Source organism: Nothoprocta perdicaria, unplaced genomic scaffold (genome assembly GCF_003342845.1).
Source record: "Nothoprocta perdicaria isolate Ctin4 unplaced genomic scaffold, notPer1 scaffold_353, whole genome shotgun sequence".
NCBI classification, from domain to species: Eukaryota; Metazoa; Chordata; class Aves; order Tinamiformes; family Tinamidae; genus Nothoprocta; species Nothoprocta perdicaria.
This window is the reverse complement of record NW_020455592.1, coordinates 73,267-95,299: the sequence shown is the minus strand read 5'-3', so window position 1 is coordinate 95,299 and position 22,033 is coordinate 73,267. Positions and strand designations below refer to the sequence as shown.

Sequence of the window (22,033 nt, the reverse complement as noted above, 5' to 3'; positions counted from 1 at the left end):
CAGGCAGCAGCGGTGTTACCGGGCCCGTGGAAGAGCAGCCCTCGGCTCCGGGAAGCAGGAGGTGCCGCAGCACGAACAGGCCTTTAGCGGAGCATTTCGTATGGAAAAAGCGAGGCGCCCTGCCCCGCGGCTGCGCGCCTCGAGCGGAGCGACAGGGATGGAGGGAAGGACGGACACAGGCGCTGCCAACGTCCCCGCGGCCGCGCGCCGCCTCGGCCCGCCCTGTCGCGCGCCCCGGGCCCCCACTCCCGCCGCGGTGCGGTGGCTGCCTGGGGGCGGCAGCTCTGCCCGGGGGCGCCCCCGCCCCGCCCCGCGGGCCGCCCAGGCGCGGCGCGGCTCTGCGCCGCCGCGGGCGATGTTTCCGCAGCAGCCCCGCGCGCTCCCGCCCGTCTCTGCGCCCAAGGCAGAGCACCGCCCGTCCCGCCAATAGCCAATGGGGTGCGAGCGCAGGCTCGCCCAGGGCCACCTCCGCCCGAGTAGCCAATGGGGAGCGAGCATGGCCCCTCGCCACGCCCCGTGGCGGGCTCTGCGGCGCGCGGGCGCTGCGGCGGCTCCGGGCCGGGGCTGGTGCTCCTTCCGGGGTCCTTCCCGCGGCCACCCCTGTGGTCACTCCTGTCACCGAGGCGGGCGGGCTCCGCGAGGGACGGTGGCGGCGGCGCCGGCAGGGAGCTAAGCGGTGAGCCCGGCTCCCAGCACCGGCCGCCGCGGGATCCCACGCAGGGCAGCGCGAGCGGGAGGAGCTGAGGTGAAGCTGAGGCGAGGCGAAGGGGCAGCCGAGGCGGGGAACTGGTGCGGGTGGGAGACAAGGCCCCTCTGCCGACCTTCTATTCCAGGTTATTTTTATTAGAATGTTGTTTGAAATTCACCACAGAAAAGCTGATAAACGCCCCTCCAGAACACACCATGCTAAAGAGAAGTAAAAAGTAATTTCAGCATCAGAACAAGTATCATCCTTTCCTTTCCTTTCCTTTCCTTTCCTTTCCTTTCCTTTCCTTTCCTTTCCTTTCCTTTCCTTTCCTTTCCTTTCCTTTCCTTTCCTTTCCTTNTTTCCTTTCCTTTCCTTTCCTTTCCTTTCCTTTCCTTTCCTTTCCTTTCCTTTCCTTTCCTTTCCTTTCCTTTCCTTTCCTTTCCTTTCCTTTCCCTCACAACTGCCATAGAGATAGTGCTGCTATATCAGTCATAAACTGATATCCCAGATGTGTCTGAAATCAGAACTCATGCTATAGCAGCAAACATGCTGTAATGGAAGTGGTCTGTGTAGTGCAGAAGATTGGCTTGGGCAGAGCACCAGCAGAGAGAAGGAAGCAAGATTGACAAGCTCAGCTTAGGTACATTTTCTGTTAACAGCAGCTGACGCTGTTAATTATTGGTTTCCAAAGGCTGAAAAGGTAATGTTTGAACTCCTTTCTTTTTCATTACATATGAGTTATATTTTGTAACTGTCAGGCTGAATAAACTTATATGGAATTACTGTATATCTAGAGCATGCATGTATAGGAGGACTTTTTCGGAGTTTGCTAATTAAATACTGGTATCTGGATGAAATCCATCATCTGGAGCATGAGCTGTATTTGAAGGAAGCTTACATTCTCAATGAGTAATACATTACTCAATGCCCATGGAATAGTTTATTGGAAATGGTTCTGTATTGCTGGCAAAAAACAGGCAAACAAACAAGCAAACAAAAAGTACCCTAAGATTTTTGCTGTATCAGAGTTGAAACAAAAGACTAGCAACACAATAAACTGTGAGCACTTTGTATCTACTTTTGATAGCCATAACTCAGCCTGTGACCTGACCATTAAATTGGGCTGCTTAGCCTAGTTAATGAAAATTTGAATGAGTCATTAACTATCTATGATCTTAAAGTAAGAGGGAAGAATTCCTTCAGTTATAACAGCGAAAAATTTTCTGGCCCTGGGTGAATTCCTGGCCCTGCTGAACTTCAAAGATTGCATAGAGAGAAGTGCTAAACAGTACTGCCAGCACCTTATGTGTCTTAAAACAGCTTATAATGGAACAATGGGCTATATTTCTAGCTTCTGTTCAAGGTACTAGTAGATGCCTAATGTATTCGTTTTCAATTTAATATATACCAGTAATCCAGAGAACTAAACAAGTAACTGATAGGCAGTGAGGGTACCCCTATACCCCAGCAGCAGAGTTGCTCTAGTGCATAAGCATCAGTTATGCTCTGAAAAGCAAATGCAGTGTTCAGGAAAAAAAATCCTAGAAAGTATAGAAAGTAGGCTGTTCAAGTTTGAATTTATAATACAATCCTTTTTTACTACCACTTTTCCCAGTTTTCAAAAGGCACTTAGATGTGTATTTTTTGTTTGTTTGCTTGTTTGTTTGTTCATCAGTGCATCTCATAAGCAGGAATGGGCATATTCCAGCTTGCTTGTGAAACAGTAAGCAAGTAAAGAAGCAATCTTTGGTCATCTCATTACTTTCTGATGCTGCAAGCTTGAGGAGTTAAAACCTAGTTGTATGCATAGACGTGTTTCAAAAAATACTAACCCTATTACATGTGGGTTCTGTGTGTTTGTGAGAAGGAGATAACATTAGTTCAAAAAATTCTGTCCTTTTAGGGCTATTATCTTGCAACCTGAACCAAGAGAAATTGGGAGAAAGCCCAATTGAAAACTACCCCATTTATTGTTTAGGGCAGGATCAGTTTTAGGGACGGTCTCAGGTGTCTCTTGAACCCAGGAAATTGCTTTGGCTAAGTCAGTAGATATCTGCTGTGAGAAATTATGTCTTAGTGTCCTTGGATTTGCTGCTAATGTCATTCTTCCACCTAAGACTGTCATAGGAGCAGACATTTGATCAAATGATCAACAGAGGGGGTTACATTTCCTGACCTGATGCTTGCAGAATCCCAGGCCCTACCTTTACATGACATCTGTAGCTCATCATCTGTGAACGGAGGGATGCAAATCTAACTCTTCTTTTGTGTACAGTATTCTGTCTCCCTTTCAGCTGGGGACCTGAAGCTAAACCAGGCAATTGTGCACTTGGCAGTTTCTCCTACATACCCAGCTGCTCTTGCATTTAGTGCACAGTTGTCTCACTGTTGTCGGATAGTCCAAGTTTGTGGTTGAAAAATTTACAAAGAGAAAGGACAGCCAAGTAAAAGAAAGCAAGAAGTGTCAATTAAATAGGAAACATGAAACAGCAGCACACTTTCCAATGCTGAAGTAATAGAAAAGTGATGTGAGTTTGAGTTTCTTTGGGAACAAGGAGAGAGGAACAATTCAATGGATGTATATTCCATACAAACAATGTGCACTGGAATGGACACATTTTCTGAAGTACCATTTCCTTCTTGGAAGATTCCATGACTTTAAAATGCACGGTCCTGTTAGAAGTCATGGACTATTTCACTGAAATGTATAATTTAGTTAAATTCTTCCACAGCATGCACACTTAATATGGAACATAAGAGAATATAATCACAACTGCATCAGAAATCTGATTTAGTAATAATAAGAGACATAGCTACTGTGTGGACATTACTAGCATGGCCTTTCTTTGTGAAAACATCTACTTGGGAAAAATGATTCCCTGAAAAAGCGAATTACTTGGAAAAAGCAAAAAAAAAAAAAAAAAAAAAAAAGCTCTTGATGTAATTAACTTATTAGCTTTCTCCATCCTTTCAGGCTATTTTAAAAAGATAACATTTTCTTATTAATAAATACGAAAAATAGAAAAATAAAAATATTTTAAAAAACAAACTATGTAAACACAAGCCCTGAGGTATTTCAGGAATACAGTGTATTGTTTATATCCCTCATACAATATATATCTGCCAGTACAAAATTTTACTTTATGGCTCTCTAAAAATGCCCTATGTACCTTTTCTGCCTTATGTCCACAATAAAGGGTGAGAGGCTGAGGTAAGAGCCCATGGAAGCTGTGATAGTCATAGAAGCAGAAACAGAGGATATTAACCCTCTGTTTTCACTCTTTAGCTGGCTGCCATGGACCAGTTAGTCAGATTCCATGGGATATCTGACAAAGCTGCTGCTTTTCTGGACACAGGCCCACTCCTGCACTAGCATATTTACCATACAGAACTCCTGCACTCGCACATTTACCATATAGAGAACACTGCAGGATAAAGGCACGTCTGAAAAAAATTATTGGCCCCATTTAACTCACTTATTCTCTCAGGTTAGCTTGAGAAGCTTAAACTTATTCTGCATGGTGATTAACTCATAAATGACTGTGCATCTTGCCAATTTTTCTCCTCTTCCCTGCTCTTCATTTAGGCTGGAGACCTTTGGGCATTTTTTTTCTCTCCCAGAGCTTTCTGCATCTGCATGAAGGTTACAGTCAAAAAAACAAACAAACAAACAAACAAACAACAACAAAAAAAAAAAATCCAGGCTGTACATGACAGTCAAGTCAACAGGACTACTTAAATGAATACAGGATCACAGGAGCAGGCCCTTAGAGTTTTTTTTTTTTTTTTTTCTCTGGGCTTTGGTAAAAATAGTTACAAGATGGATCATGGGTTTTATTTTTGGCAAAAGGGTTCAATATTGAAGAGTTTCAAGCTGTATAAGCTTGTGGATGTGTGCACTCTTGCACAATGAGACCCTGGAGGAATATTCATACATATATGTGCACACACCATGTATTTCATTTGCACATATTTACCTAAAAAGGTATTGAATAGACAGATAACTGCTTATGTGCATATCTATCTATAAGGAGAGATATATAGCTGTTTACACAGTATTTATGGATGTGTAAACTCCTAATTGCACATATATAAACATTAATAATGAAATTAGTTTTAGATGCCATTTTTTCATTAAAAAGGACATTTAAACACCCTCTCCCTTTTTTTGGTTCATTTCAGTTTTCCTTTAACTAATGGATTTTTTTGGCTCACCTAATGGGATGTTTTCTTTTCAGTATGTTAAAACACTAAATAAAATGTATTACAATTATTAAGTTGGGTAGGAAGAGCGCTTCTTGTAAAGTTTAGTGTGGGATCCCTGGGACATAGTTGTGCAGCGAGAATTTTAGATCATGTCTCTTGTATTACGGATGGCACAGCAGAGAACCATGCTGAATATCATGCCAAAGATCTAGAAGAGAAGGAATGCAATTTAGGAAGCCACTTACAAAAGAATTACAAAGCAATATCTGTATCAGAACAATCTGAAGGCTCTCATCACTAGATAGCAGGCAACTGCTTCTGTCTACATGCCTCACATGTAGACAGACACCTGACAGACACCTGACAATTAACATGAAACAGGCTTCGCAGATACTCAAAAGCCAAAATTTTATCTGCCCACACTGGTTTACTTATATTCTAAATGTTGTGGCTGGTGGAACAGCTCCCAAATATTAATATTCTTAACATGAGTTGTATTGCCAAGAATAATTGTGACTGTTGGCTTTACACCTAGTACTGTACCAAGAAGTTCTATGTTCCAGAATGGTTATATCTGGAGTAGCATAAACATTTCTGAGTAAGAGCAGAGAATCATTCCAGAGGAATCAAGTCTATGGAGTTGGTGTTGAGCATTGCAGTTTTGCAGAGAAGCCTAAGTTCTTAACAGTTGCTATGCAAGATCATACCTTAAATACCGAAGTGTATTCATTGTATTCATGTTAGGGAACAGTTAACTGGATGTTAAAAAATGATTAACTAATGTTAAAAACAGAGAACAGTGGCTGTTGCCAGAGTCTCCAAAAATTTCTTTTTGCCACGGGTTTATTCTCCAAAGCAGAGTTAGCAGTTACTTCTAGAGGCCTCACTGCTGATGATGGGAGATGGTCAAGACTAACATGCAGTTAAGTTAATGAGTCACCCCCCTTCACACATACCCTCCTAAAAAAGAAAACAGATAGCTGACCAGCCATACTCCATTTGTTAGAAACTCACGGAAAAATGTAGGGACATGTTTCTGCTGTTAAAAGAGGGTATAATTTCACAACTTTTACTGTAAGGTGGGAAGGCATAGATCAGATGCTCGTATTTCCAGTGTATCCTTGAGGAGTGACCAGACTATCAGAAATTTTTCACTTGTGTTCCTTTGTAATTTTGAGTACAGAACCACATTAAAAAATCACACCTGAAGTGATCTAGACTTGTTTAAATCCTCTTTACCCACTCTATGTATCAACCCTTCATCTGCTTTGAAATGTCCACCCAATGTTCAGGTCAGCTAGAAGTGTATTACTTTACAGTTCTTCAAGGTCTCCATGCTCTTGCTGATTTCTGAATCTTCAGGCTCTCCATGCTCCTGCTGATTCCTGAATCTGAATGAAGTCATGGCAAACTCTTTGGAAAATGCTTTCTCTTAAATACTACATTTGATATAGGCTTTCCACTCCTGCCACATCCCTGCAGCAGGGTGATATCTATTGGTCACAGCTTCAACACAAAGGAGCAAACCATCGGGAAACTGGCAATAAGAACTTGCAGCAGAAGGGGCAGTGCAAGGAAGATAGATGCTTTGGTGATATCAATAGATAAATGAGCTACTTTTAACCTGGTGCTGTAAATCTAGATGAGAAACTTCAAAGTTTAAATTCCATTCCTTTAGCAAGATCCATACGAAACTGATAATTGGAGAGGGAATTATGAAATTTAAGGAATGGATATCTCAAAGAGCCAAAAGAATTAATGCTTGTAATTGTTTTGGAATAGATAAAGTGCCACTATAGCATTTTGCTTTTCAATTCACTCCAGGTATCCACATCTATCCAACAATAACAAAATGAAATTACCATTAGGTATTCTGGAGTGAACCTAAGGACACAAAATGAAACAGTAAACTGGAATTCACTCAGATTTGTTTGCACAATTGTAAGCAATTCTCAGAGAGAGGACACACTGAAAGTGATAAAAATAGCTTTAGTTTTGAGGAGTCTCACCATCTGATGCAAAACATAAATTGGACAAAATATCTTTGAATGAAGGAGAGATTTCTGTGCTCAAATTTAGATAAAGAGAGTGACAGCATGGATATACTCACTGTGATGCCAGCAATTGCAATTCCAATAATTCCAACTAAGTGCAGATGAGCATCAATTACATTCTGGATTTCAACCAGGCAGTTCTATTAAAAACAAAATTAAAATATTTTTATTCCTGGAAAGATATGCTGCAAGCTACTCTGTCAACTCTTTTCACTAAGCAACAGATGAACATGAAAAGGCTATTGGAGTCACTATCCTAAGTTTTGTTTCTATGCCTTATGTTTTGTTGGACAATTTTCATAGCATATTCTTTTTTCTATTTTCATGTATTTTTGTTTACTCCTTGCCTGTACAGGTCAATATGCTCAAGTCATCTTTCAATCAGTTTTCCCTAAATTTAAAACTCTTTCACTATCAAGGTTTGCCAAATCAAGAAGTTTTCCCCTTCGGATTAATGTTGAGCCTACAAGCAGATTCCAAAAAGATAGAAACAACAGTATCCTTTTGCACAACAAGAAAGCTTTCAGTTAGGAGTCCCTAAGCATGGGACAGGCATTTGCCAAATTTCAGTTTTCATGGGGCCTTTCCTTCAGGACTTATATTCTGCTTCAGGACTTTATACATCCCATTTTGTTTTTCAGATAATATAATACGGTCACTCCTACCACAGGATACCACAGGAGCCTTCAGAAATGAGGACTGGACATGCTTAATACGACCTCCAACTTGCCTTTTACCTCCACTGTGCTCCATATGGAAATTCCGTGCCAGAATTTGCAAGGTACAAAATATGCAAGGCCACAAAACTCATGTGATCCGGATGCCACTATCTGTGGTATCTTGTTCCCTATCATCAGGGGAATTATTTTTCAAAATATGACATGTCTATAGGAAAGGCTTTAGAAAAAAATGGATCAGAGGACACTTGCCTTTGGCATCTGGATGGTTTCTGGACAGGGTAATCCCTTTTCTTGTTCCATACTACCTTTACCACAACATTGTAGCTATGTAAGAGAGAGCAGGAGGGGGAGAAGAGTCAAAAGAAGGGAGAAACCATAGTTTTGTTTCATACTGAAAAGCAACAATGTAGATCAAGTTGAAACTTAACCTCTATATCACTGGCTACCTTTGGCACAGTTCCAACCGCAGAACAAAATTCTCAGAAATTAATTTCAAATGTCAGAAGTCACAATGAACAAATATGTATGGGGGAAAACTTCCAGAAGGATCATGAAGGATGATCATAATATCTCAACAAAGCACTTGAAAGTGCAGATTTTTGGCTTCCAAGAAAATAGAAGTTCTTAAATAGAGAAAGCAGAAAGTTCAAAAAGCACACGCAGTAGAATGGGCAATATATGAGATCAGCAGCAGAGTATGCTTTCTTTCAGATAGAATGCTGGTTTTGCCAGGTTTGGAGATGGTGAGAAATCAGGGCATTTTAGAGGGTTTGTTTGTCATGTTTGCATATCTCCTACAAAATGCTTGTAATTCCTTTTGCAACAACCATGGGAGAAGGACCATGGGAGAAGTGTCCAAAATTGTGAAATATTTGTTATAAAGAATGTGGGAATGCTGTAAAGAGCAACAAAGGAGCTTGATCTGTGTGGGAGGCAATGTTAACAGATAAGGAACTCAAGTGGGATTCAGGAAGTTACAGATTGATGTTAGACATTAACTTTCTGGGTGGCCCCAGCTGAGTCTTATTATTATTATGTGCTTTTTGTTCTTTCTCTGTGTAGTGCCGTTAACAACAGGATTTGCCATTATTATTGTAGGGTCTGGGACACCGGACACAGCTTTTTCTCTGACAAAGGCAGAGATGGACACTGATGTTTCTACTTCTCTCCGTGTTTGAGTATTTATTCTGGGGCTTCAAAATCCAAAAGAGCGTTAGTAGTCACATCTTTTGTACAAAGACTAGAAGGACTAGCTCAAATTTAAAAGCTTGGCCATTTTCACTTTCAAAGGTAGAGATTGCCTGAGATCTGAAGCCCAGTTATAGCTATCAGGAAACACAGTTATAAGACTCTGGATTCAGTTTAAGCACCTCTGTGTTCTATTCTTTTATTTCTCAGTTGGTGACATTCTGAATTTTAAAAAATACTATGAAGCAGAAAATAGGACAAAATATTTAAGCTCAGGAGGAACTTAAATCATTACTCACAGCTGAATGGTAGCGATAGATAGTTCCATTCACCTTTTCTGGATTTTTCATATAGTCATCATAAATGTCTTCATATAATTTCTGGGCTTCCTGTATTACCTGCAGATATCAGACTTTTCAAGTGAGAGGCAAGCAAGTCTTAACAGAAATCCAGTGCAAACTTTCAGTTTGTCATCAACTTCCAGTGCAGGAAATTATTTCTGGTAAACTGAGGCAGACCTGATGGGAAAGATTGGGCTTTGGGGGCCCAATGGCATTCAGAGGGACTTCAACTAATGAGTTTCTAGCAATTTTACCAAAATGTAGAATACAGTGTCTGTTGATTCTGCCTTGTGAAGTTCACTGCTGGGTCTAGCTGCACTTTTCCCAAGTTATACCCCCTTATATAGTTCTGCTTGATGTTTCTTTTGGACATAATGCTTAATGCACCTATAGATTTCCTTTAAAATAAGGAGTGGAAACTGCATCTTGTTTTGAAATGGGACTTGTGAGAACGCAAACTTTTTGTTGACTACAGATAAGAAGGTCATAGGATCTTCCTGGGAACAGTCTCCTGGAAAGCTTTCCAGTGCATGGTCCACACTGTAGACCAGTTGTTCATGGGAATCTGGTACTTACAGTAGAAGTAGATTGTTACTCACCCCTTGTTTGCCTATAAAGGTAAATACTCCAGCAGTGACCTCAGCAGCAAATATCACCAATAAGCAAGCAAAAAACTGCAGAGGGAAAAGAGAGCCTTATGTTAATTTACTTAGCACAGTGTGCTTTATGTGGACTACCAGTCAATCCCTCATCCTTGTCCAGGCCTGAACAGCAGACTCGGTAACTGATAGGGCAAACTGGTAAGCAGAATCAACGAGAAGGATGTCAAGTGAGAATTCTTGTAATATGGAAGCAGATTTGAAAAAGAAGTGGCTTAGATGGTAGTTTCAAATGTTAAATTAGCCATTAAAAGGACATGAGACTTCTCAGATCATTGTGAGCAAAGATCTTTCCACTAATAACACAAAATATAGGTTTATGCATGATCTTCCAGCACAGATGAGGCCCTTGAAACCTTTTACTTACTGCTCCAAGTAAGCATTGAGACTCCCGCGCTGCTCCACAGCATCCAAAAAATCCAACTGTAGTCATCAGAGCGCCTGCTCCCACCAGTACATAGAGTCCTATGGAAAATCAGATTCAGACAGGAGTTTAAGCAGATTTCTCTTTCCAATGCCTGCTCTCTATCTTGTCAAATCCACACATTTGCATTCAAAACAAGTGAGTCTACCTCTAATGAAGACTATCGCAGATGCACAGAAATGTTGCTCTCACCAAAAAAGGAGCCAGTGATTTCTTCAGAATTCTTGGGAAACCTCATAAAGACAAATTAGAAGGCTTCCACCTCTCAGGTTTCCTGTCCCAAGAGCAGCTCAGTCCAGGAGGCACATACTCCAAACCGTTCAAAATTACTTAACTCCTCAGTGAGGCATAAAGGCGAGAAAATCCAACACTACTGTTAGAGGACTTGGTTATATTTTGAAACCAGAGCTGAAAATGTGCTGCAATGCTATACAGGGACAGTTTAGTAAGCTGCATGGCAGTGGTACATAACAGACCTTAGCCAGCTTCTTCCTGGGACTATGTTGCTGAAAGGATTTGAGGATTCTGACCAAGTGGGTTGTATGCATGTAGAGAAATGTACTGAGACAAAGTCCAACAATCATCAGATTAAATGCATTAGGAGTATAATGAAGCTATCTGGGAAGCAAAGGCCAGGCCTGAAACAAATATAGATCATGAAAGTTAGCAGTATGCCCCTGCACACCGGAGACCCTCATTTTGTTCCAAACTAGGCAGAACAGAGACTATAGAGGGTAAGGGAAATAGCACTCATCTCTGGCACTCTACTGCTGCTGCAAATACACAAGCCAATATTATTTTAGTATTGTCTCTTTTCAGGACAAAAGGAAACTTGAGCATGAAATTCTTATTTCCTGACTTGGGAATGTAAATTGCTTCATCTATTCTTATACAGTACACACCTTTGCATGTGGCATCAGCCTCTGTCAGACCACAAGAACTGTTTGTGCATTCTCAGTGCAGTGCCAGACAAAAGGTTCTGTGCAATGTCTTTTAATTTTGATCTTCATCTTTTGTGGGCAATAAAAAGGACACACAGAGACTTGCCATGCCTGTCTACTGCTAGAAAAATGCACTGCGTTTCCCTCCCAAGCCATGAGAGGACAGTGGCGCCACAGACTGTGCATGCTAGCATGCACAGCACATCCTACTCTCAAATTTGACCATGCAAATTTCTCATGAGAATGTTTAGTATTTTCGAATACATTGTTTTAAATATTATTTTTTTACTCTAACCCAAAGATTTAGAGTTAACAGAGCAGCTAACAGGTCATGTCCAATCTTGACTAGAAAACCCCCAAATTATAATTTGCAATGATTGCTAAGAAAATAGAAAAAAACCCAGCAAATTATAAATATGTGAGTGTAGGGGATCTAACTACCTATATGCACAGAAAATTATATTAACTTGCCCACCGTTTATCATGAATTTGGACTTCCTCACAGCTGCAGCTTGCTTGAAGAAGGCAAGTTTCTTCCTGGCCTCTCATTGTGTAGTCACTGTCCAGTCACGGGATATCACTCAGACGTCTATTCCACCTCTTGTGATTCTTCCCCCTCCTCTTCCTCCTTAAACTGTACCTTCCTTGTAGCAAGGATTGCTAGTGAGGAGTAATATCTTTATACCAATCAGCTAATAATACTGATCAAATAATTTTAATTCATATGGCTTTGGCAGACCTATGATGACCAGTTATTGGGATTTGCTGCTGAATGTGCTGATGCATCATATTCCCTATTTTCCAGAATCTTAATATTCAGCACCTCATGATCTGAGCATTCTTCAAACTAATGCTTGTACACATAGCACAATGTAGTTGCTTTTGCAGAGGGAGGCCTGCACAAAGATGTATGTGGGTCAGGATAAAGGTTAGACCCTGTGGAGGATGAACTGGAAAACACGCTAGTTGCAGCTTCTCTCAGAAGCAGCACCTCCTGTTCATTTGGCATATGCCAGAACTGTCATTTTGAAATTTTAATTGTGACAAGCACTATGTAATTATGAAGATGTTTCTTGCGACTTTTTTTGAATGTCTCTTCCTACTCTGTCCCTGTAGTTACATATTATGCAACGTAAGAGACTTTTCTGTTAAAAAGATTTTTTTTCTGAAGAAATCTTTCCATTTATTTTTTTTCTCCTAGCCAGAGAAGACAAAGTTCTTTGAGGCTCAGGGCAAGACCACTTTCAGGAATTCGAATTTGCTTCTCTGAGAAACAGACTTAGCATTTCACTTGCATGACTCATTGTTAAACCTCTACTTCAATCAGAACTTCCCTTTTAAGGCGTGTCACAGGAAGATCTTCTCACTCTACTCACTAAACAAAGCAGAATTTGCTGCGTATCCTTGACCCATAGTTTGTCAGCCAAAAGTTTAAAAACCACCTCCTTCCATTTTCTATTTGTGAGAGTTCATTGCAGAGTTTGCCCTTTCTCAGCCTAGGACTAGTAATTCCTCATACTCTCACAGAGCTATTTCTAACTGCAAAATACTGAGGACGCTTTAAAAAAATGCACAAAGCTAAGGGTGTTTATAAATAACCTCTACATATGTATACACACACACACACACACACACACACACACACACACATACACGAAGGAGGCACTTTAAGAACTGCTTGAAAAAAATTAAAGGGAGCAGTTTACTTCTCACTTTGCACTGAGGATTGCTAGTCCCGAAATCCAGATGTGATCAGATGTGATCAGCTAGAACATGCTTTTCTGGAAAGATATCTGAAGAAAAGATTCACAGAGATGAAAAACCATTCACAGAGAAGGTTTTCTCCAAAATCTCACTGAGAGCTCTGAAATACAAGTTCACATCCAGTCTATTGAAACAAGCAGGAGGAGACAAAGGCACAGTGTCCCTCGGTCTGGCTTTATTTGACATAGATTCCATGTTTACCTGGCTGTTAAAGTCACATTTTCCATTTTAAATAGTTCTGCTCTTTCTTTTTTTGGGCTGAGCAACCAATACTGAACAAACCGCCGACTGTTCATACTCCACCAAGGAAACAAGCAGCTCTGTTCCTGGCATAAGGGACCCAGAAACAGTGATGATAAGTCCTAGAATCCAGACATGAGTTGAGGAGATTTTCCTGAGGTTGTGTATGAATTACAATCTCTGAGGCAATTGTGCACCTCCCTAGAAGAACTTAGGCTCTGAAACCCTCAGTTGAATACCAAGAAACAAGTAGTGCAAAAGCATGGATGAGACACACATGTAGGAACTGAAAATAACAGGCCAGACAGGATGCTAGGGCGATCTGCAGCTGCCTAGAGAAAAGGGTGAATCTGAAGTGAAACTAGGAAATGGCAGAACTGCCAGTTCAACTGCCGTTGCTCTGTGCAACAGGCTAGGTTTAATAGCTGAAAAGGAAGGGAGTGAGATGGGAGAAAGGTGAAGACAATTTAGCAGGCAAAAAGGATAAACACATTATCATGTTTTAAGTGACTCATTATCATGTTTAAGTGACTCATTAAAAATTAAATGCCTCCTGATTCTCAGCATATTGCAATCAAAAAGCACACAATCCAAGACAGTTGGACAGATTTTTCTGCTTGGCTGGTCTTGTTAGAACCAAGCTACATTGTGGTAGCTTTAGCTTATACACTTTCAGTGAGAATACTGGCTTTTAGGAGCTACTTCCTAGGTCATGGGATCCAGCACAGAAACTGAGGACTTTGATCAACATTAACAGCTTTTGATGAGGCGTGTTTGGTTGGTTGGTGGGTTTTTTGTTTGTTTGTTTGTTATTTGTTTAAAACAATTACCAGTGCAGCAGCTTTTTTATATTTTTTATTGTTTTCCAGTACAGAAATTAATGTCAGTCTCTTCTATGCCTCCCTTCCTTAACTGCAGAAGAAAGGATCTGCACACAAGATGAGAGGAAGAAAGACAGATTATTTCATTACTTAACTCTCAAGTGCAGACTAAAAGTGTCTGCAAGGTACCCCATATGATGGCAGGATTGCTTGATGTGCTACTTCTGGTATTGCACGTCTGCACAGAGGCTATTTTGCAAAGTTGATAGAATTTATAGGGCTACGGATCTTGGAAAGAGAATATTACTGACTGAGAGTGTAGTCCTTGAACCCTATGTTCAAGATACCTATAACAGATCCAGGCACAGGAACAGAAAAATGTAGAGAATTCATATGGACTTAACTGCTGGCAAATTCCTGTTTATGTGGGTACCTATTACTATGGAGAAAAAAATACTAATATCTTTCAGGTCCAGACATGATTTCATATCCTGAGGCATTCACCATCTAAATGCACCTTTCAAAGCCAGAAGGATGACTCATGCTCCCAGAGTCTCAAGGAAAACGTCACAGCCATCCTGAAAATTCTGCCCACAATTGGTCTGTCCCTGATGAATGCCTGGGCCACAACTTGTATCAGGGAACCAGAGCAAAGACAGTGTAACATAGGAGAAAGATTGTGAGCTCTGGAGGTGCAGGAAAAACAGTTCTTCAGTGCTGACAGCTATGAGTAAGATCAGGACTAGTAAAGGAACTGATTAAAAATCAATTAGCTTTGAGAGAGTAATGCTGACATCTTGGGTTCATACAAACACCTCTTTTTCCCTCCTCACTGCTGTATGCTTTTCCTACCCAGTAGAAACTCACTAGAGTCTTGGCACAAGAGTCTTAGGAAAGAGGAAGAATCTAAGAGTATTCCCTTTTTTCTCTACAGATCTTTGCTATATGTGGTCAGCGCAGTGTCACAGATAACTCAGGTGAAACAGGAGACTGCCCAGCTAATGACTTTTACTGTAGTTATCTTTTTTTTTTTTCCGAAGACCGATTGTGAGAGAAATATATATAAAAATATAAAATCTATTGGAGCTGAAGTGCAAGACAGGAAAGTTGCCATTTTGCCTCATCACTTTGAAGCACAGGCACGAAACATACAAATATTGTTATATCACCCACTACACTGGGATCTTCAAAAGCTGGGGGGCTACAGGGAGAAAATTACAGGAAGCCGCTCCTTGCATGCTGTTAGAAACTCAACTTCAGCTCCAGCGTGGGATACACTTAGTGGAACAGTGGAAGACTGCATGGGACAAAAGTTTCCTGTTCCACACTTACTTGTTTTAAAACTGCTAACTACCCTGAGGAGTATAGATCACTGAACACAGAACCATAGTCGACAGAATGCTAACGACACGTGTGTGCTTGACTTTGGCACTGCTGCACGCAAGTTGTTCTCAAGAAGACATTTCAGCGGCTGGAAAATATGAACAGGCTTTGTTGGTAAATTTTAGTAAACTATTTCAGGGGGCAGACAGACAGATGCACTGCTGGTACGAGACAAGGCTGTTTGGGGAAAATTATTCTGGCTCGGTGGAAAATGCAAGGATGTAATTATCGATTATTTTTAACTAAAACAAATTTTCAGGTCCAGAGGAAGGAAAAAGCACAAGTAAGCTCAAGAAAGAAATTAGTTGTATATAGTGGGCAGGTCGATTGAGGTAGGAAAAGAGCAGAATGTGCTGTTCTTTGAAATTGGGAAAAGGAGATATTATCTGCAAGATGGTAATCCTACACAGTGCTTCTGCCTACAAATCAAACTCTGAATGTAGCTGAAGGTTTCTCCAGACACTGCATTTGAGCTGATCTCATCAGGGGCATGAGATATCATAAAGCAGCTACAGAGTTCAGTGAAACAGAACTACAGAATTATTTTGAAATGTATGGACATGAGTTTGTATCTCCAAGTAATATGGACGATCTGCTTTCTCTCTCAACCCTCTAGGCAGCTGTTGCTTGTGTATTGCAGACTTACTCTATATTAAGCATTGCTATGCAAAATCCTGGCTGTCACCCAGAATGCCTGGTACAGAAAAAAACACACTGCTGAATAAACAAGATTCCTAGAAGCTCCTTGAGAAGGGCCCAATGTACAAATGTCAAGGGAGACTCACACCTGGATTCTACAGAGAATCCATACAGAAGAATTTGAGCATGACTGTGAAGTGTAGCTTTGTCTGCTGCAAAAAGGCACACTGGCACTGAACTTGTCACAGTTGTTGTACCACAGCTGTAGTCAGAGATCATGAACAGCCTCAAATTTCTGACAGCACTGGCTGCCCCATCACACACTCAGAAGTCACAGCAGCATTTAGTGTGATTAGTTCTGATGAAGTGGAGCAGACCTTTATTTTGTTTTGTTTTTCTTTAGCAGGCATACTCCACTCAGAGCACATTGTCTATTATGAGAGAGAGACAATATTTGCTGCAGAGTTTAGCCAAGAGTGCAAATTCAAAAAAAATTCATCATATTTATGTCCTATTCCTCAGCACTTCCTCTGCTGGTGGTGACACATTACAGCGTACAGCTCTGTAAACACCTGTGAGAACTAAAATCAGATGTGACCAATACCACCAACTCTCTGGACTTGGGGAGCTGGTCAATTCCTGCCTAGGCTGGATGAACAGTTCCTGAGAGGACCGAGCAGTGCAGTTTTTCTTTTCAACCATGAAAGGGTTTGCTCTGATTCTCAAACCCACACCAAGGGCCTCTGTGTGCAGACACAGGGAGAACTGATGAGCAAAAGTCTTGCTGTGGTGCTGGTAGTGGAAGCATTCAGAAGGGACACTGCACCATTGTTCTGCTGGCTAACAGCTGCACAGGAGCTCTGGAAGAGTACGTTGGTGAACCCTATCTCACACCACTCTCAACTTCTATTCCAACAGTATCTAAACAATTCACTTGTGAAATCTTATGTAAGGAGTGGCTGAGAGAAGAGTTCAACTAGGTCTAAGGAAGCTGATGCCAAGTAGAGAAATTGTGGTACAGGGGGCCACAATGCCCATTTCTGTGCTGTTCAAGTCAGGATTTGTTTGCCTTCATTTAACTTAATATATGGTGTGTGTTGCATGCTCTAGAATGAAAGCAAGCCTGGCAGCTGTTGCCAACACAGGCACTGTAACTTACCCATGAAGAAATACTCTGGAGATCTTTTGTCCGAAGCAAACTCTGCCATAACCCCACCAAACCGCAGCCATAGACCAAAGGCAATGACAGCCAATCCTGCCATCTGGAAAATAAATAGACCAGTTATACTTTAATGCCAGCTGGCTGGAGGGCATCGAGGAAGGGCCACTGGAGCTTTACATTCTTGAAACCCTGCAGCTAACGACTGTGCTAACAGAAAATTCAGCAACCTCTCGCTAGTATTTGAAATAACAGAATTCATATTACAGAGCAATGTGCATCCTTCTTTCAGCTCAATTCTCTGGTGATTTTCAAACCTTATAAATAAGCTCTTCTAGTCATGAAAACTTGGCCTTGAGTTGAGGTTGGGAGTTGGAACAGGGTGGGAGGTGGGGAGTAAATGAACATGAGAAGAACAGAGAAGCTGCAAAATCAGGTGGATGCACTCTGCCCTCCTTCCTAACCCCCAGCACTGCATTGTGGCCATCCAGGGTGCAGAAGGCAAGGGCCTGGATTGAAGACAATGTTCTGTAGTAAAACCCCTGTCCGGTGAAATGCTGCCTGCCCAGCAGCTGAGCCCTGTTGGCTTGACACACAAAAATTTTAGGACAGGAGTAATTTCACTGACTTTTTCCAACTCCCATTGTTTTTCTAGGGCTATATAGCAGCCTTTTGGGCCAAGTCATACCTTCTCCCCTGAATGCATTACTGTTTCAGCTCCATGAAAGTCATGAAATGGGTAATGTTGTGGAGGCACCAGCTGGACCTCTTAACTCATCACCATACTAAACTGTAGGTGACAGTCGGGCCATTTCAAAATTGATGCTGCTGTTGGATTGTGAGAAGGGTTCTGATTACAGGCTTATCCAGAAAGAAAGGAGAAGTCTGTATTGCTCTTAGAGAAGTTAGGCATGTTTGACAAATTATGACAGGATATTTCTTTCTATAAAACACTGTTGGAATCCCTATCAGAAATAGGATGTAAGAGGATTGTAATATAGAGTACCTTGGGTCACAGAAATGTCTGACAAAGAAGTGACCGATGCTGTAAAATGCAAGGAAGAATTCCCTTAAATGCAAACAAGTCTAGAACAAAAAGGAGTGTCAAGACATGTCAGATGAGGGGATGTAGGCAATGATCTCCAACCCGTCATGTGCTAGGCACATTTATCAATCTACCAGGCAATGGTGTGCGTGCTGGCAGACAGTTTAGGCATCTTACAGGCCAGGTGCGATGCTCTCCAGCTCTGCTGCTGGGGGCCTAGAGCCTAATTCTGCAGCTACTGTCCGACTGGTATGAGCTTCACAAAATACTTGCTTATCACATCCTTAGCAGCTTGCTGTTTTGTTGTTGTTATCTTGAGTCTGTTTTGTACTTCCCTGCACTTGATTTAGCTAGCATAGGCACAGCAGACAAAGAAGGCAGGAAGGCATATAGCCAAACAGTTCAGGATCACAGCTTTCTTCACTGGAAGTGAAAAACTAATTGAGCTGTGGCTCAGAGAATCGGAGTCTCTCCGAGCCTGGTCATGGCTCTGGGAAATCGCCTACTGCAAACAGGGTCTCAGCCTTGGGACTGTCAGAGCACATTAGCCAGACTTCTTGGTGACTCTAGTAGCTTTGACATGTTTGAAATCAGTGCTTGAATCTGACTGAGGGGATGGTTTCTTCCTTCTCAGTGTAAATAGAGATAACAAAACACAGTAATTGGCACTTCTGTGAAGCAACATAACACAAAGCTTTGTCCTTCTTCAGCTGCAGCTGAGCAATACCACTCTGCTCACAGAGCTTGAACAAGCACAGCAGCGCTCTGTCCTTGGAGCTTGCAGTGCTGTCACGAAAAGGGAAAAGCATTTGTTTTAACTGGGTTTAAACCATAAAGGATACAAAGTCCCCAAACTGCTTGCTCCAAAGAGGCCAAACAGGAATATGTTACAACTTTTGGGTTTTTTTTTTTCGTTTCTTTTAGACAGATCATCAGATGGAAAGGGGAAAAAAAAAAGGCATTAATCTCCTCCACACCACATTTCTGATTATTTTCTAATGTGAAACTGAAAAGTTTACAGTTTCTAGTGTGAAATGGGCAGTATGGGGAAAAATGAAAGAAAGAAGTAAGGTAGAATGAACTAAATTGTGCTATGGCACTGTGACTGTTAAGAAGGTGTTATAAATGGGCATAACATTCTCTGATCTCCTGAGATCTTGCAGTATATAGAACCACAGAATAGTTGGGGTTTGAAGTGACTGGAATCCTCTGATCCAGCCCTCCTACCTAAGCAGCATCAGCTGGAGCAATAGAGCACTGTTTCTGTGGCACATTAGAGTAGTGCTCAGCACAGTTCAGCATTATGCAAGGACTTTGTCTCTTGATGCAAGTTTGTAAAAGTAGAAGCTGTTGGCTCACTGTTTGAAACTGCATTTTTAAAAGGAACTTGGTGGTGTGAAATAGTGTTCACTGCAACATGCTGCTTGAGATGCTGGGAGTCCTTTAAGGGCCTCCTGTTGTTTGAAAATTTATACTTTTGGGAAAGCAGTCACCGCTTTAAACTGTTTTAAGAAAGAGGTTAACTCTGCTTAGCACTGTCTTCTTGTATCAAGTGTGTACTCTCCTAGAGATGCATCTCTATGAAAGGGAGTGGATGCCGACAGTGCTGGCAGGGCGCTTCTGCAGTGCGAGCCTGGGCAGCCTGCTGCGCCACGCTGCCCTGCGGCTCCCGCAGAGCCCCGCGNNNNCACAGCCGCGGCGCCAGGCCCAGCTCGCCGGGGCCCGCGTGCCGGTAGCGCTCCATGCTGCGGGCCAGCGCCGCCTCGCGGGGACGGAGCACGCGCCTGCGGGAGCCGGCACGCGCCGTCACACACCGCGCCGTGCCATGACGTGACACACCGTGCCATGACGCACCACGACACACCACGCCGTGACACGGCACAACGCGACACACCATGCCGTGCCCCGCGCGGTACCTGTAGAGCGCGAGCAGCGGCGGCCAGAGCGGGGGGAAGAAGGCCTCCTCGATGCACGCCTGGCTCTGCTCGCGGCACGGCGCCGCGCACAGCCCCTCGAACGCCAGCAGCGCCAGCGCCAGCAGCCTGTCTGGGAACGCAGGCGTTTGGCAGCGCGCTTGGAGGGGGGCGCACACGGGAGCCCCACTGCAGCACTGCCCCATGTCCCTGCCCCACAGCCCTGCCCCTTCCCCAACCACCCTGCATCCCTGCTCCAGGCACCTCCCAACCCTGCCTGTGTCCGGGCCCCTTCTCTGTCCCATGTCCGTGCTCCGGCCATCCTCATTCCCGGCCCCTTGTCCCCTCAGTCCCATGTTCCTACTCCCTGTCCCCACCCCTGCCTGTCACCCCCACAGTTCGGCACGGCCGGGGCCCCCCTGCACCCCCTGCACCCTGGGTGACAGAACCACGGTGTCCCGGCCAGGACGTGGCAGTGACCAGACGGCGCATGGGGCTCCCGCGGCAGGGACGGAGCCCCCRCGTGTCCCGCGGCAGCCGCTCACCGATGGCGTCGTGGATGTCCCGCACGATGCCCTTGAGCTGCTCCTGCAGCGCGGGGGGCCCGGGCGGCGGCGGCGGCGCGGGGCAGCCCTCGGGCGACGCCAGGAACCGCTCGAGGTCCTCGAAGGAGCCGTCGCGGGGCGGCGCGGGGCCGGGCCGGGCGCCGGGAGGCAGGTGCGGGGCGGGGCGCGAGGGCTGCAGGCGGGGGCAGGGGCGGGCGCAGGCGCAGACCTTGCCGGCCTGGCCCCCTCCTGAGCCAGCTGCCTCGCTCCCTGTGCCTTGGCCGCGCCGCTTCCAGGCCGAGACTTTCGGTAAGGCGCCTGTGTTTTACACATGCTGGAATTAAACATCATAAGCAAGATGGAAAATTCAGTGTGAGAAGTCCCAGGATAGTAGGAAAAGGGTCTTCCTCTTTAAAATTATTTTCTGCCCTTCAGTTAAGGGATGGGCATCTTGTCAAGAGTAGATGGAAGAATGCTGAAGGTACTCTGTACACTCAAAACCTTAGATCTCATTCCTCTTACAAATTTTTCAGCTGCTGTTTCCTTTCACAGAGTCTTTAGAAAGTCAGAGACTGAAGCTGCCTGCAAGTCTCTTCCAGGAAGCACAGTGTGAGGTCAAATCTCTTGAGAAGTGGGTTTTCTACGTTAAAACATTTCCTCTCGATATTTAACAAGTGAATGTCATTTCTGGTTCAATATACCAAAGTATATTGCCATCTCCACTGGCAGAGGTCTGAACCTTGGAGCACGGCACAGTGTCTTGCCCCTAAAACTCCAGCTACCATCTGCCCAAGACAAAACCTAGAACAAAAAACAACTATGAAGTTAAACTGGAATTAGGGAAGTAACTGTACTCAATATTGACTTCTATTTGCCTTTTCCTGCAGCTTTCTTCTCAGAAGTGATGCTAGGAACAAAACAGAAATCATTATTCAGGCCTTAGTAGGACCACATACCTTCCTTACTCTGTCCTCAAGCAGCTCTCAGCTTAGATACAGATAGATCGGGCACATCCCCTGTGTAGTCTCAGGTTTGACACAGGGCCCTTTTGCACGCGGCAGCACCCTCTGCCGGCAGCTGCCCAGTGCTCCGAGCAGCAGATCTGTGCCGAGTCCGGCAAACCGCACAAGTGTGTCACAGCATCCCCAGCTCTTTACAAAGCAAGGAACAAAACCAAAGTTAGGGAGTTATAGGTAAAAGCCATGGCAGAAGAGAGAAAAAGAGTATCTGATATGAAACACATTGCCATATCAGTGTTTTTGTTACAAGTACTAGTACTGCAACAATGACATGTTCAGTGGATTTGCTCCAGGTTTCTACTCCAAATCCAGTAACGTTGTTCA

At 43.3% G+C, this 22,033-nt stretch overlaps 1 protein-coding gene across 1 annotated transcript; it reads right to left on the bottom strand.

Annotated features, from left to right (window-relative positions):
- Window positions 1-4,914: 4,914 nt before the first annotated feature.
- Window positions 4,915-20,129, bottom strand: TSPAN2 (tetraspanin 2). Its single transcript, XM_026044197.1, has 8 exons — window positions 19,831-20,129; window positions 17,188-17,315; window positions 10,184-10,281; window positions 9,757-9,831; window positions 9,116-9,214; window positions 7,878-7,952; window positions 7,005-7,088; window positions 4,915-5,102 (listed from the first exon to the last, which is right to left on the bottom strand). The coding sequence occupies exons 1-8, from the start codon at window positions 20,127-20,129 to the stop codon at window positions 5,037-5,039; spliced, it is 924 nt and encodes a 307-aa protein (XP_025899982.1). The 3' UTR covers window positions 4,915-5,036.
- Between the last annotated feature and the right edge of the window lie 1,904 nt (window positions 20,130-22,033).